At 52.2% G+C, this 16,867-nt stretch overlaps 1 protein-coding gene across 1 annotated transcript in view; it reads right to left on the bottom strand.

Annotated features, from left to right (window-relative positions):
- CACNA1D (calcium voltage-gated channel subunit alpha1 D) overlaps nt 1-16,867 on the bottom strand; it is a 352,772-nt gene that overhangs the window by 37,241 nt on the left and 298,664 nt on the right. Inside the window, exons 31-34 of the mRNA XM_052644541.1 lie at nt 8,623-8,706; nt 8,102-8,185; nt 957-1,001; nt 415-543 (exon numbers count right to left, since the gene is read on the bottom strand). Coding sequence (XP_052500501.1) covers nt 415-543; nt 957-1,001; nt 8,102-8,185; nt 8,623-8,706 — 342 coding nt within the window. The remainder of the gene's footprint in view (nt 1-414; nt 544-956; nt 1,002-8,101; nt 8,186-8,622; nt 8,707-16,867) is intronic.

The raw sequence follows: 16,867 nt of genomic DNA, 5'->3' as shown, positions 1-16,867 counted from the left end.
TGGTCTCTGACTTTGTATCTATCAACAGATCGGCCACCGGACTGGACTGTGGCAGCCTTACAATGCTTCCAGGGATCGGCTGGGACTCTCCCTCTCTCAGACATCACCATTCACCCCGGGTGTCCTAGGGGGGACTGCGGGGCGTGGAGCCCTGTATCTCTGTCCGTCCTGGAAATGCTGCAGAGCTCTCAGCTGTGGGTCCTTACTGCTCTTCCTTCTGCTTCCTTAAGCAAGTCATCCTAAGTGATTTTCCCAAGCAACGCTGGGCAGGTCTCTTCTGCGTTTTATGTCCTCCATGGACCTTGATGGTCACAGTGGTCCTGCAGAAGGGAGGGTGGATCCTCCACGATAGGGGACAACCGCCGACTTACACATGATCTTCAAAGACAAAGAAGCCCCTGGCATGGCTCTTACCTGGAAGGACTTAATAAAAGTCCACAGCAGCGTCCGGATGCCTTCCCCCCTGCTGAGAAGCTTCACCAATCGCATCACTCGGAAAAGACGGAAAAAGGTGATGGAGATTCTATTGCTCTCTTCAGAGTTCTGAAGGGTTATCATGGAGAGGTCAAACCCAATGGAAAGTAGAACATGCAACACTTTCAGAAAAACAGCAACAGATGCACACAGAGGTGGTAGAGGTAAGAATTAAAGATGTGTTTCTAGGGCCTTTGCACCTTACAAAGCATGATATGAAGGGAGAAGTTACATGCTAACAACACAGGGCTTTGGAAAACTGCGTCCACACAGCACATGCATGTCCACGTGGTCTAGAGTGTTAAGAGGAGGACGCCGGGCTGGTCAAGAGTACTGGACACTAATGATGAATGCAAACCACTGCAGACACTGTTCTGGAAGGACAATCATGGAGAATACAGAACAACTAGTGGAGGACTCAACATGGCCAAATAAACTCAAGGGAAAGACCCAGCCCCCTGGGGACTGGTCACTGATCTTACCCCAGGTGTAGCGGTTGGGACAGGGACATTTTCACTTTCAGTTGGCTTTAAGAAATCAAAGATTGAAAATGCATTAATGAACTGGGAAGGAAGCTGGGGTTCAGGAGAACGGCCCCTCCCCACTTTTAAACATTCTGTAGTTTGTGTCTCAGGAGAACCCATGTGCTCCCTCCCTGAGGAAATGCCATGACACTGCCTGGGGCTGGACTTGAGGCTGGGCAGCCACTGACGCAAACTCGGACACACTCCTTGCCAATCCACACCCCAGGACGTGATGTTCCAAGGCTGACAGAAATCCAGTAAAAAGATAATGCTGCAAGACCTCAGGGTCCCCACACGCAGAAATGCAGGGTGGGATTCTATTTTCTTAGTCGGGGTGGTGGGTCTGAGGAACGAACTGCTCTGAGGGAAGCCACTCCTAACCCTGGGGAACAGGATGACTCTACCAAACAGGGAAAACTGAGTGGAAGCTGCCTGTGGTCCTCAAACCTCCCAGACTCCACTCTGCTCCTAGGCCCACAGAACTGGGCGGGGCTGAGTCGGAGCACACAGGAGAGGGGCTGGTTACCCCCTGAAGCTGTCACAGCCCCACTGGAAGGCTCGGCTCTAGACAACTCCTGGGAAGAAGCCGCCTAGCACCAGCGTGCCCTGGGCTTCTTCAGCACTGCCTCACCTGAGGTCTGGGTGGGCTCCGGTCCCCAGGGTGCAGAATCCCAGCCCCTGCTGCCCTGTGCTCACCTGCCTCCCCACTCAGGTCAGGAGCCCCCAGGGGCAGGGGCCTCACCTCACTCCAGCCAGTGCCCAGCAGAGTGTCTGGCACTTATCAGAGGTCCAGTAAGTGATTATGAGAATGCAAAGAGGTTCTAAGCTAACTCACAAATATCAGGAGACATCTTCAAATTCAACAACGATGGCTGAACAAGGGTTGGGAAGTCCCAGCCTTCCCCCCAGTGGGGTCACCTCTGCTGAAGCGGCCGGGCTACCCGGCAGCCAGCACAGGAAGGGGGCTCTTCTGGTTGGGGGGCCATGAACTGCCGGGCGCTCTCCAGGCCTCTAGGGAGCCTCTCTGCATGGCGTGTCTGTACAGGTGAGGGATGTGCGTGCACGCCTGGATGCACACAACAATCAGCTGGGTTCTCCTCCCTGGAGATACCACGAGAGGAAAAACTCCATTTTGAAGGCTCACTCTTGTTTACAGCTGCCTCCGAAGACCAAAACTAAAACTCTGTAAAATTCATAAAATATACGGTATTTGGGCACAACACCTTACAACTGAAATTCAGCAATGAGATTATGAAGCCAGGACTAACAGGTTCTGGTGGGGTTAGGAAGAGGTCCCTGCTTCAGCTGGGATGCTCTTTTTACATTCCTTCTATTATCTCACCTCAAAAGAGATTGTATCTCCTTAAAGGGACAGATGATGCTTTTTAACTCATGACTTTAACAAATGAAGGACTTCGTTTACCAAAGTTCTCCTGCTTTCCCACACCATCTCCCTCAGGGTATGTGCAGTGGGCTCCAGTCTCACCCACACAGCTGGCCTGTGAGGTGGTATGTGCATGTGTGTGTGTGCTCAAGGAGACCAGAGTGTGCACAAGACAACACTCTGTGGCATACTTTTGCAAAGTCATGTTAGACCTGCAAGAGAAGAAAAGGCTGGTGGTTGGGGACCACACTCTTTTTGGCCATGACCTGGCTCAAGCCTTTCCAGGAGGGACCTGGCTGACCCCTCCCTAGCCTGCTCCAAGAATGACAGAGCTTGTACACCCTGCTGGTGACATGGGAAAGTCAGCTGCCAAACGGATTTTTGAAGCATACGTCTCTTTTTCAACTGCTGTCTCTGAAGTATGTCAGATCTGGGGCTACGAACATGAAACCATGGGTAGTCTTGTTAAAAAAAAAAAACAAAGAAGAGGAAGAGATAGCATTTGTGGAGGGACAAGGCACCATGACATGCAAGAATGGAAGCACAGGGCAAACGGCACACCAGGTTGCATGCATCCCCAGAGCAGCCTGGGACACCACTCCCAAGCCCCCACATGCTATGCTGGGCAGGGAGGACGTCACTAGTAGCACTCAGGGAAAAGTGCAAGTTGCCAAAATATCTTACAAACTGAGGGACCCTGAGGATGGCTTTCCTAAACTACAAATGCCAGCCTGATGAAAAAGGCAGGCCAGCTCTCATCCTGGGCTACCCATAGGAACTCTCTGGGGATCTTTAACACTCTTATGCCTGGGTCCCACTCCAAAGATGCTTATTTAAAGGACCTGAAGTATGCCCAAGCTTTGGGTATTTTTGAAAGCTCCCAGGTGGTTCCAACTCAGCCTGTCACTCACAACAGCTCATTCCCTTTAGATCTGGAGCAGCCACACAGAGTGGGGCCACCAGAAAAGCCCACACAGGCTGTTACAGCTAAGCAATGGGTTCTTCTGGGGTTGATGTGGGTTCAGTACTCAGATGGATGCAAACTGAGTAGGGCCATCCCCATCTTCCTTTCGAGGGATGGAGGAGGCTCACAAACCCAGGGAGCTGGTGACAGGTATAAATGGACCATGAGCACGACATCGCTCTGCTAGACTCCTGGGATCAGCCACGGGACACCCCTAGAGGCCAGGACACTAGGGAAGGTCTCACTCCCCAGGAAGCTTCTACAGTCACCACTGAGGGCTAAACGGTCAGTCTTCAATAGAGGGGTTTCCAGTGCCACCCTGGGCCCTGGGCTAGACGGCCTTGGTAGCTCCTTCCTGGGATGCCAGTTTTCGTTCTGAAACCCTACAGGAGGATGGACCCTCAGCCTTAGGAAGCCAAACTATACACCAGGGTTTGGAAGGCCCCTTCCCACAGGGCTCCTAAGCAGGCTCTTGAGATGTAGGCTCCAGGCCAACCCCTCTGCAGCTACAGGAGTCAAATGAGCCCTGAGTTCCCCAAGCACACAGGGAGCAGTCTGCATTTATGCATTAAGTCTCATCTGTTCCCGAAAAAAAAAAAAAAAAAAAAAACACTGAAAGGATGCCAATCCAGACACAAAGCAAACCAAGTGAGAGTGAAAGTGGCTCAGTCTTTGCAACTCCATAAGACTATACAGTCCATGGAACTGTCCAGGCCAGCATACTGGAGTGGGTAGCCATCCCCCTCTCCGGGGGATCTTCCCAAGCCAGGGATTAAACCCAGGTCTCCAACATTGCAGGCAGATTCTTCACCAGCTGAGCCACTAGGGAAGCCTGCGTTTATGCATTAAGTCTCATCTTTTCCTAAAAAAGCTGAAAGGATGTTGTTTCCCAGTCCAGATAGGAAGCAAGCCAGCATCCCAGCAAACCAGTTACCCTGAAGCATCCTGGGGAATTCCTGTGGGGAGCCTCTGACTTCTGACCTGACAGGTAACACCTCTGGCACGGCAGGCTTCTGTACTGGGGATTGCTAAGTCTGTCTCCGAAACCAGCTACCTGGTTCCTGGAAAAGGGCGAGCATAACAGCATGGAGGGCTGAGCAACCTGACTGTGGGTTCAGAACAAGAGACTGAGGATAGCTGCGGGCCACCTAGTCCACCCTGGGTCCACGACAAGTCAGCGGCAGTTCTGAGGTGCCTGGGAGCGAGCTCCCTACTGTTGCTCTTGAGTACCAACAATGCAGACATGGCTTCTAAACACGTGTGCTGCCTCCCCAGCAGCAACGATAAAGGCCAAGTCTAAATGTCAGCAACAGCCATTCTCTGGGTTATGGAGAATACGAAGCTGGGCCATTTCTCCACTCAAGAACAAAGAGGCATCAAAAAAGGAGCAAAAACGAGCTCTCCAGTCCTCATCTGACATTTTAGCAGCTTGATGATGTGATGACCAACTGTGATGAAGACAAGTCCATGAGAGCTCTCAAACCACGACTGTGGCTGGGTGGGTGTTGGGGAGGAGGGAGCAGGATGAGGAGGGTTCAGTGAGCATGCAAGCAGGACAACGGAAAGGGCCATCCAAACTGTTTTCACAAAGAACACAAATGCAGGCTCGATTTCTCATTTCCAGGTCAGATCAACTCATTCCTGTGACTACGCTGGTCTGTCACAGAGCCAAGTGTGACTGACCAAGATGGCCCCAGCTCAGGTGCCAGGCTGGAGACACGAAATAGGGCACAGCAAACAGTTTAGATGACCGCGACCCACAGCACTCCCGTGAAATTCAGCGAAAACCAAAGGTGGGGAAGCCAAAGACAAGAATACAGTCTTTTGAGTGCTTTTGCTTTAACGACTTCACCGTATATATGTTTATATATACTTGCCGCTACAATTTTCTAAAAACAAAACCAACATGAAAATCAATTAGGCAACAGAAAAGATCAACAGAGGTTGGGAGAGACAGCACAGCAAATTAAACATTGCAAAAAATGATGACTTATGGCAGCTAAAAACAGCTAACGATGGACCAAGAATATTCACGCTCAGCTGAATCAGGAGTGCGAGGGACAGGCCACCAGGGAAATCTTGTGTGCTGCTTCCCTGTGGAAATCAGTGTGGGAGAGGGCAGGGTGGAGGAGCCACCGGTTACACTGGGAGAGTTATGTCACCAGAGGTTAAGGACACCTAGTCTCTCTTGTCTCTGTGCTGTGGCCTGCGGGTCACAGATGCCCAGTAAAGATGTGATGAAGGACTGAGTAAATGAGAAGGTGGCCGTGAGCATCCCTTCTACACGGAGGCCCAGCACAGAAATGCTGAGGCCCCCTAAGGTCTCCTACTGGCCCAGGGCGTTGAACTGGCACTGCTCCCGGCTCAGGGAGGTTTGGTCTCAGGCTCCATCTGACTAGGGGAAAGGTTACAGTTACTGAAAAACAGTACAAGGATGTTAACCGGTGTGATTTTTGAAAGCCTGATGGAATGTCAATGAAAGCCTGTACTGCACAGACACCCCCAAGTCAAAGGCTAACTACAAAATGGTCTGTGGGCTTTTATAGACCTGGGGCTTTCCTGACCAATGCAAGGTGAAGGAGGACACGTCTGAGACACCGCTGAGCAGGGCTGAACCAGACGGAAGGTGCAGTGGGCTCAGCCCCAGCACGCGGTGAGGCAGCCAGGAAGCTGCTGTGCTTCTGCGGGTGCACCAGAGCGGGGGTCAGGCATTACGCAGTCGGGCTGCCCACCTGGTGCACAGACCTTGGCCACATCCTGGCACACAGAAACAAAGCATGAACTCCACCACCTGCACGACAGCGCTCCAACGAGGTCTGTTCAAAGTATCATTTATTATATTTTCACTTGCATTAGAGACTATCTCTGACTTAAGGGTCTGGTTCCAGAATGTTCACGTAAGTTTTCTTTGATGGAGGCTGTAAGTGCTGTATGTGGTGAGATGATTAGGCAGGCAGATGTCTGGTCGTAAACTGAGAAGAGAGCCCAGGGCCACACAGGGAGGGTCCTGCTGTTCTCCCAGCATCAGATTATTTTATAACCAAGCATAATTTACACAAGAGGAATGGCAATTTTATACCTGACTCGGGGAGTACTTCACATAAAGTGGAATTTATAGACATCTAAGCTTATGGAGGTTGGCGGATCTATGTACCTAAGTCTAACAAAATACCATTTCAGTACCTGGTCATGGCATGAAGTTGAGTGTCACGAGGCTTAACTCACATCCTCAAGGACATGGTAGTGTCTTACAGTTCATTTCCCTTATTTTTACAAGGAAAACCTACATTTAAAGTAATGATGCTGTGTCTCCCTAACACTTTGGGGTTTTTTTAGCAAGTACATTCATAAATACTCCTATCATTTTATCATTGCAATGTACCTACAAAGCAGGGAAGGCAGACATCATTCACCCTGGTGGGTCCATGAGGGAACTGAGGCCCAGATCCAGTGGTCCACTCCTCTATACTCTACTATCAGCCTGGCCCCCAAAGCAGTGGCATACAGAGATCTCCTTCTCCTTATTTGGTAGAGGCTATCTGGGCACCAGGATGGACCATATGATTGATCCCACAGACGTCAGCCAGGCAAAGCGTGGCAACCCATTCCCAGCCAGGCGTCGGGGGCAGAGGGTCAGGCTGGCACCGTGGAGCAGGAATCCCCGCACAGCACACAGCAACCCACCCCATGCTCCACCCATCCCTGCAAAGGGCTCCACGCAACCTGGCACACACGCTTGACACCCACAGAGGCCTGCCGATGCACTGGGGACCGACCAGGTGGGCAGGGCCGGTTCTGCCTGCAACAGGCCCTCCTGATCGAGGCATGGGTCAGATCCCAGAGGGGCCAGTGGGAGGTGGTGCTGCCCTTTTTTGGAGCCTCTGAGTTTTGAGGAGGATTCTCCGGATGTTTCCTAAAGGGTGTGTGTGGGGGTGTCACTCCATCTACCACACTGCTCCCCAACACAGGATTCAACTGGGTGCAAGACAGGAGCGCTGACACCCTCTCCTGATACATTTGAGGGCCCCCTGCCTGGCCTGGGGCTGCCTTTGATCTGCATCACTACTTGGGGAGCTAGGATGGGGATGTTCTCCAGTGTCACCAGTAGGGCAGGGTACAGGTGAGGATATCTAGGGCACGGCTGTGGGGTTTCTCTCCTGTGCCTCCACAGAAGCACGGTGGGCCCCAGGGCTCATATTATCAACTCTATTTTCCAGCTGGAAAAACAGGCACGAAGCAGCTGGGGGCCTTGCCAAGGTCAGACAGCTACTGGGTGGCAATGCTCACATACCCACACAATCAACTCCCAGCCCCTAACATCTTAAGGTCTTTACTAATCACGTTTTCATTCCAAAATGGCAATTCTGTGTTTACTTCCCCACTGTCATTCAGGGGAAGGGGATGGGGGTGGGAGGGAAAATAGTTTTTTGGAACAAAAGTGAAAGTCGCTCAGTTGTGTCTTGACTGTTTACGACCCCATACACTATACAGTCCATGGAATTTTCCAGGCCAGAATACTGGAGTGGGTAGCCGTTCCCTTCTCCAGGGGATCTTCCCAATCCAGGGATTGAACTGGGGTTTCCTGCATTGCAGGTGGATTCTGTACCACCTGAACTAACAAGGAAGCCCTTGGAACAAATGTGTGCGTGAATTTCTAAACGTGTGTAGAGGCGCATGGGGGAGGGTTTCTGGTCTCGTCCACATTAGACTTAACATAAACAATTAGGTTTATAGGACACAAAGTTGGCTACTTACATTCACTTCAGTTATAGCAATATCAACGACGCTACCAACAACAATTAAGGCATCAAAAGTGTTCCATGCATCAGTGAAATAGTGCTGTTAGGCAAGCAGCCAGAAGCCACAGAAGGGAGGAAGCACAACAGGAAAAAAGAAGAAAAGGACAGTGTTATAAAAGGGGAACGTTCTAGCACAGAGCCACTTGGCTACTTAAAAAATCGCCCTAAAATAAAAATATACTAGGTATGTCATTTTGGATATCACTCTGACACAGCAAATAAAAACAGTCACAAGTCCCTGTCTTGTCCTGCCTACTGCACCATCGTCAGTCCCGCCAAAGACGATTTGTGTCTCAAAAGGCCTGCGGATCAAGTTCTACGCTAAAAGGCCTCTTTTCCACGCTCTCCCTAGCAAACTCCCGGTTTTGGATCAAGTGCGATCGGGCTCTGTGACTTGTCCAGGTGATGCAGTGCAGGGTGGGGTGGGTGTGCAGACAGAGACAGGACGGGAGGCACCCCGGGCGGGCACATACTCACGTCGGCTTCGCTGAGGGCCACGTCTACAATGCTGCCGATTACGATGAGGGAGTCAAAGGTGTTCCAGGCGTCACTAAAGTACCCCTGGACAGAGCAGGCGGGGGCAGATGTTCATGAGCATGTAGGAAGGAGACGCCATGCCGACCACATGGGGACATACCCAGGCCCCGTAGCACCCATAGAAACCAGGAGCCAAAGGGAAGTGACCACACCATCCACCGGTGGAGAGGGATGTGGGGCGGGGCACCTGAATGTGTGAAAGAGTCCATACGCACTCGCAAACACACGCACGCATGCACGCACACACAATGCAGATCTTGGTCCTAGACGGCACTGGACCAAGCCACATACCTGCAGGACAAACAAGAGGGAGGCACGTGGCAACCCTGCCCTGGCACCCAGAGTCAAAACCCCAAGCTGAGGGAGAAGGCCCTCCTACTTCTTGCATGGGGTCCCCAACCACCCCACTTCCTTTTCCCCCACTTGAGCACTATGACCAGCACTTCACGTTCTCACTGTGTGCCCTCAAAACAAACCAGTATCCCTGCCCCTCCTCACCAGTCCAAGTACTGCAGAGGGCATGTGCTCAAAGGAAGTCCTCACAGAGCTCTCTGTCAAAGGGACACGAAGGTTTACAGGGAGACAGGCCGGCGAGGCACACGGTCCAGGTACAGAGGTGCGGGCGGGGGGTCAGTGCAGGCAAGGTCTCACGGGGGAGGAGCACTGAGCTAGGGTGACGATGGTTGAGGCTCCCATTGTCCCCTAGAGCAGCATCAACCCCCCAAGAGGCTCCTCTTTCTCTCCATCTCTGTCTTCCCCTCCCTCTGTATCCTCCAGGCTGAGAGGGCTCCTCTCCATCCTGCAGACCCCCGGAGGCCTCTGCGACCCCCAACCCTATGCCACCTGCCCACATCCACTTCCTCCTTCAGGCTCAGCTCAAATGCCAAAGCCCTGATGGCTTCTCTGCAGGTCCTCCTCACCTGCAGCTCCCATCCTGGGGAGTCAGAATCTCTCTTGTTCTCTGAAGCTGTGATCACTAAATCTGAGGTCTGTGCCTGAAGATCAACCCTGGGATAAGCTCTCTGAGAACGAGGACTGTGCTGACTGCTCTGCCCACCCCCCTCCACCGGCTGATGAATCTCACCCCCCAGCCCAGGGCTCTGAGCTCAGACAGTGCCTGGCACGTGGCAATGCCTCCACCTTCCATCAGCATGCATCCTCCAGGTCATTCAGCTCTGCTCTATTGTCATTGTTTTGGGTTCTTGTATCTTGTGGGAGATAGACCATCCCTCAGTTCAGTTCAGTTCAGTCGCTCAGTCGTGTCCAACTCTTTGCGACCCCATGAATCGCAGCACGCCAGGCCTCCCTGTCCATCACCATCTCCCGGAGTTCACTCAGACTCACGTCCATCGAGTCCATGATGCCATCCAGCCATCTCATCCTCGGTCGTCCCCTTCTCCTCCTGCCCCCAATCCCTCCCAGCATCAGAGTCTTTGCCAATGAACCAACTCTTCGCATGAGGTGGCCATCCCTAGGATGTAACCTAAAAATCCATGTACGCATGGCACACACTGCATCCTCTTCTGGGCTCAGCACAGTAGGGGCTATATTAGGGCCTGTCATCTCCTGATAGTCCCCAGGAAGCCCTCCGTTGGAAGACGTAGTGGGAGCTCTGTACCCGGAGGCTTCTGGTTGCAAGGCCAACACCTGAAAATCCACTGTGTCTTTTCAACAAGACAAGACATGTTGTGGAAATAAAAACTCCGGTCTGAACTAAATAAAAGGGGCCCAGCATGCTTACAACTGGGTGCACTTAGTGCTGGATCAAGAAGACCAGAACAGAAGGTTCTGTGAAGTGTCAGGTCCCAGGAACTGGTATCAAGTGCAGACCCAGAGGGAGCCACTGCAGAGCCCCGGCCCTTTATGCCACTGTGCAGAAGGTGGACAGGCTGGCTGTTCCAGTAGCTGTGGTAGAGATGTCCATCCTGATCACTGTCAATCACCCCAAGTGCATTTACAGGGGAGCTCTAACACTGCCTGAGGGTTCAGGATTTTTTAACAATTTCATCTTGAAGAATGAATGGTCTTCCTGACCAACTGCCACGACTTCTGACTCCAGGCCCCCATCTCCTCTCTCCTCCCTGCCCACAGTCCCAGCGCCTCCCTCACAGTTCCTCACCCTCATGACTGCCACCTCCCAGACCCCTCTGTCAGCCTCTAACCAGTAAGCAAAAGCTTGCGTGCCCCAGCTCTGAGATCTGTGGTACACGTACGTGTCTGACGGGAGGGCCTGCTCAACAATTACCACATCTCACCTCTTAGAGCTTCTCTTCTCACTAGGAGGGCCAAACTGAGAAGAAGGGCGCCCCCAGGGAAGGACAGGGTTCGTGCCCCTCAACAGACCAGCTGTGCTGGTCAGCGATAAGACCGGCACCCGGCCGCAAAGGCACGACGCCGGACCACACTCAGCTGATGACGCAGTGGGCGGAATGCCGCCACTGTACTGGACTGTGAGAACACACGCTTGTTCTCAGATTATTCACATCACTGCAAACAGTAACGCACAGCGGGCTAACTGGTGGCCTAGCCACAGAGCACACTCTTGGGGGCAGAGCCTGTCCTTTCTTTAGGGGTTTAACAGCAACGCAGAGTCACAGAGCACATGCAGGGCCTTCCCCTCTCCTCCAGAGAGGAACTGATGCCTTAGAAACACGTGGTCATCAGGAGCAACTGGGCCTTGAGAGAGACAGAGAACAGTAAAGACCCACTGTCCCTCCTGTCGCATCCCGCAAATGGCCAGCCCCTGCCGTGTCCTGCTATGACACCTCCCTTAGCAGAGGCCACACCCACCGCTTGCGCACTCAGTCCCACTCTGCTTTAGACTTCACTTCTCAGGAGCTCCTCGCAGGAGTCTGTGTCTCTTGAGAGCAGTCAGTGTTCACCTCTGGACCACGCCTATCAGCCTATGAACTGTTCTCCAGCTGGCCCACCCCAGCCCACTGTGATGTATAAGGTCACTCAGGACCAATCTGACAGCGACTTGACCTTTGGCGTCCCAGAACTCTTTGGCAACCTCATCGACTCCCTCTCTGCAGAGTCCACTGTACTCACTAAATCGTGCCAAATTCCAGAGGGTTCCTGGACTGACCCCCTAATCTAGGAGACAGGAGGCTGGAGCTGGTGCAGGTGCCTGGAATCCACAGGCTCTGGCCAGGTGGCTCCACTAGGGGTCCAGGGGAGGCAGAAAATGCCAGCCCTCCCCGTCTTCCCACATTCCATTTCCCGGTTTAGTAGCCTCCTCTGCAATAAAGTCACTGTCAAGTGAGTATGACTCAGCCCCCACCCTTCCCATCAAAGTCACCACAGCATCTGGTTACCAGCAGGTTAGGCCAGGGCTTCCAGCACGGCACTGCCTTCATGCTTTCTCCTCTTAGCCTGTGACAGGAGGGTCTCCTACAACTGAATGCTGAGGCTGGGGGACCCACATGTGGAACCAGCAGGCCCTATCAGCCCAGTCAGAGTTGGCCCTTATTATTTTTTGTCCTTTCTCACCCATTTGAAAGAACCAAGCAAGTCATTCCCAAGCAATAACGTCAATTATTCAAAAACACTTCTGACTCTGGAAATTCAAAATCATAACCCAGATTAACGTGGACCTAAGACCAGGAACTTTGCTGTTTCTGAGAACTCTGTTCTGATTGTCCATCAGTGTCATCTGCTGCCCAACTACAGGCTCCTGGGAGCCGAGTTGGACCCACAGCCAGGACAGAGTATAGGTGTGGCATGGGTTAGGCAGCAAGGTGCTTGTAGTGGAAATGAGAAGACCAAGTCCATGCTCTTTTTGCTGCCTGGAGTCTCTCTGCAGATTGAAGAAGCTGAGGTAATCACTGGCCTTTTGGGGTTTACTGAGGCAGCTGAATGAGGCAGTTTTCATTCCAATCCCAAAGAAAGGCAATGCCAAAGAATGCTCAAACTACTGCACAATTGCACTCATCTCATATGCTAGTAAAGTAACGCTCAAAATTCTCCAAGCCAGGCTTCAGCAGTACGTGACCTGTGAACTTCCAGATGTTCAAGCTGGTTTTAGAAAAGGCAGAGGAACCAGAGATCAAATTGCCAACATCCGCTGGATCGTCGAAAAAGCAAGAGAGTTCTAGAAAAAACATCTATTTCTGCTTTACTGACTATGCCAAAGCCTTTGACTGTGTGGATCACAATAAACTGTGGACAATTCTGAAAGAGATGGGAATACCAGACCACCTGACCTGCCTCTTGAGGAACGTACATGCAGGTCAGGAGGCAACAGTTAGAACTGGACATGGAACAACACACTGGTTCCAAATAGGAAAAGGAGTACATCAAGGCTGTATATTGTCACTCTGCTTATTTAACTTCTATGCAGAGTACATCATGAGAAACGCTGGACTGGAAGAAAACACAAGCTGGAATCAAGATTGCTGGGAGAAATATCAATAACCTCAGATATGCAGATAACACCACCCTTATGGCAGAAAATAAAGAGGAACTAAAAAGCCTCTTGATGAAAGTGAAAGAAGAGAGTGAAAAAGTTGGCTTAAAGCTCAACATTCAGAAAATGAAGATCATGGCCTCCGGTCCCATCACTTCATGGGAAATAGATGGGAAACAGTGGAAACAGTGTCAGACTTTATTTTTGGGGGCTCCAAAATCACTGCAGATGGTGACTGCAGCCATGAAATTAAAAGATGCTTACTCCTTGGAAGAAAAGTTATGACCAACCTAGATAGCATATTGAAAAGCAGAGATATTAACCTTGCCAACAAAGGTCCATCTAGTCAAGGCTATGGTTTTTCCAGTAGTCATGTACGGATGTGAGAGCTGGACTGTGAAGAAAGCTGAGTGCCAAAGAATTGATGCTTTTGAACTGTAGTGTTGGGGAAGACTCTTGAGAGTCCCTTGGACTGCAAGGAGATCCAACCAGTCCATCCTAAAGGAGATCAGTCCTGGGTGTTCATTGGAAGGACTGATGCTGAAGCTGAAACTCCAGTACTTGGGCCACCTCATGCGAAGAGTTGACTCATTGGAAAAGACCCTGATGCTGGGAGGGATTGAGGGCAGGAGGAGAAGGGGACGACAGAGAATGAGATGGCTGGATGGCTTCACCAACTCGATGGACATGAGTCTGAGTGAACTCCAGGAGTTGGTGATGGACAGGGAGGCCTGGAGTACTGCGATTCATGGGGTCGCAAAGAGTTGGACACGACTGAGCGACTGAACTGAACTGAGGCAGCTGAATCATCTACCAACTTCTGCCAGGGATTATCTAGGAAGCATTCAACCCAAGGGTTGACCCATCGTGCCAGCTTTGGGCAGAAACTGTAACTGACAGCTTTCTAACCAGCATAAGCTTTCCCAAAGGGCAAGCGGAGGCTTGGTGGAAAAACACGTTCATATTTGGTCACTCTGCTCTGCCTAAACCCCTGTGATGGAAGAGCAGGTAGTGTCTGATGCCAAGAGCCTGAACTCACAGGCTTATCCATCCATTCTTTTCTTCCTACCATCACTTTTCTGACTAACCTGCATGTAACAGGCATCGTGTGAGACAAACACGAGCCAGCCTGTGACCCTGAGCAGCTGCTCATCAGCTAATGGAGGGACAGACATGGGTGGAACTGATGTTGACCATGCACACTGAGCATCTGACAGAAGCACGTGTGTAGGGGAGTCGACCCTGGCTGGGCTGGGGGGACACTGTCACGGAGGAGCCCACATTCCAGACAGGCCTTAAAAGACAAGGTGGACAAAGGGCTTCCAGGCACAGAAGCATGAGCTGCGGAGAAGCCCAGCAGGCTAACAGTTGGGGATGGGGGCAGAGGAGGAATGGCCGGGAACTCACAACCGGAAATGTGGCAGACATGTACGTGCGCTAGTGTTTGGTGCCGGACTTTGAATACTCAACAAAGAAATACCTCCCCCCGCACCAACCCCACCACACACACACAACAGATGCTCGGTCACCTTTGGGTTTACAAGTGAGTGCACAGAAGGTGAAGGGAAAGGGCTGAGGCCAGAGGCAGGAGATGGTTCAGCAGCGGAGTGACGCAGGAAGGAGTAGGGCAGTGGAGGCTGGGGTGAGACAAGCGGGCCACCGAAGCCCTGGGCACGGACGTGTCTTACAGGGGAGAAGGAGACCAGAAGGGAGCTGTGGACCCAGGTCTTGACGGGACAGCTGAGCCCACAGATGAGCCTGATATCAAGTTCTAGTTAAGGAGAGCGTATTTCCTCTAAAGTGTTGTTATTTGGCATTAAAACACATCACTGAGATATATGTACTCACTGATGAACTGAAAAGACAGTATCAGGGTTTCATTCCAGGAAGTGCAGAATATATTCCAGGAAAACTGCTGGTGCTGACTGAGCAGCCTTATTTCTGCCAGGGACCCAGAGGAGGGAGTGCTGTCCCGGGAGGTGGACGAAACCAGGTGTCCAGTGTTTGCCACGTGTCTGCTCTGCACAGAAGCAGGAGGACAGTGCTCAACCGCTTTCTTCTTCCTCCAAACCCAGTAACTCGACTTTTTCCACACTCCAGTGTCTTGGTGTGTAGATCAGGCATTTTCAAGGCACAGCTGACGCTTGAACAATGCAGGTTTGAAATGTGCAGGTCCACATACAAGCAGATATTTTTCAATAGTAAATCTCACAGCACAACGTGGTCCGTGGTTGGACGAATCCACGGATGCAGGGGAACCTCAGATAAGGAGGGGCGACTCTAAGTTATACTTGAATTAACTTGCTTGTTGTTCAAAGGTCAAATGTAGAACCAAGAGCAAAATGCTTAGAGGTCTAAAACGTGGGAACAAAGTGTGGCTCCCTGAAGACAGGCCCATGGCAGAGGCAGGTGACATAGTTGACCACGTGTTGGACAAAGCACCACACGGGTGGCTTCCAGAAGCGCAAAGGAGGAGACAAAGCCCTCCTTGGGGCAAGAGAATCACTGGAGGATTCCAGCAGCTGCCCCTCAGGAGAACTGGAGGGGAAGGCCAGGGGAACGAGACTTGGCTTTTACTCACACCAGGGCCCACCTTGCAAAACCCTAGGGCGCCCGGGTCACTCCAAGTGCATGAGGTCAATGCCCGATGGGTGGGTCTTCCCTGGGGAGCTGACAACCCACTGAACAGCCTACTTGCCCTGCCCTCACTCCCTGGCCTCTCGACACCTTCCATGCTTGCTGAACCCACACTCCAAACAACTCTCTCCCTGGAAGGATCCCACCTCCCCACCCGGGAAGCACCCAGCTTTGCGGGAGGTGGTTCCTACTTCCATCCCCCAGCTAGGCCCTTCCTGCTTATGGAGACTAGGTGATCTCACCTCACAGAGCCTCAGACCATGTCCCTCTAAATGTGCTTTCACTCAAGAGGCCCCCATTACCAGCCAGGCCTTGCAGAGAAAAGAAGTCAGGTTCCTCCACTGGTCGGAACCCTTCCTCTTGCGATGTCTTCTCACTTCCAGGAGGGACTCTCACCCCACCACCCCACTTCAGGCTGTGTTCCACACAGCAGCATAGCCTCCAACAGTACCCCCAGGCTCCTGCCTCTCTTACTATACCCCATCTCCAGCTCTGGGGCCTCCACACTCCTGACCCTGTGCCTGCAAGCACTTCTCTCCCACTGAACCCACCTCCACCCAGCCCCCAGCATCCCCTCTGTCTTCACCAGATGGCACCTGCCAGCAGGCACTCTGCCCAGCGTTCACTGACTGATCCCTGAGCGCCAGGACTGGGTAAGTCTCTAGGGACCCTGTGGGTCTGTCAAGTGGGAGCACTGATCCTGAGTGGGACCCACATGGTGGGCAACTCGCAAACTCAGCTGGGTCAAGGGCTATCCGGACGCCCACCAGGAGGGCTGTCCACCCATCGGCCAGCATGCCCCACAACGGCCCCCATCCAGCCACCACGCTGCTACACTGAGGCCCACCTGAGCTAACTTCACTCTTTGCATTTCTAGGACAAAACAGCTGCAATCCCATCTCTCTTAACAGACGCCAAAAAGTTCTCCCAGAAGGTGTGTCCCTCACCGTGGAGCACACGACCCCGCAGGATCCAGTGATTTGAGCATTCCAGGAGAGACAAAGACTCTCTGGATTGAAGCTGCTGGGCCAGGTTCCCAGCCCTCTGTCTTCCTGGCCATCTCCCTCACAGAGATTCTCCCCTCGGCTGCCTTTGCAACGTGCTTCCTCAGTCCCACTGCCTCTGACAGGGAGGAGGGCC

Source organism: Budorcas taxicolor, chromosome 1 (genome assembly GCF_023091745.1).
Source record: "Budorcas taxicolor isolate Tak-1 chromosome 1, Takin1.1, whole genome shotgun sequence".
Lineage (NCBI taxonomy): Eukaryota > Metazoa > Chordata > Mammalia > Artiodactyla > Bovidae > Budorcas > Budorcas taxicolor.
The sequence above is the reverse complement of the archived record's forward strand: the minus strand, read 5'-3'. Positions and strand labels throughout refer to the sequence as shown.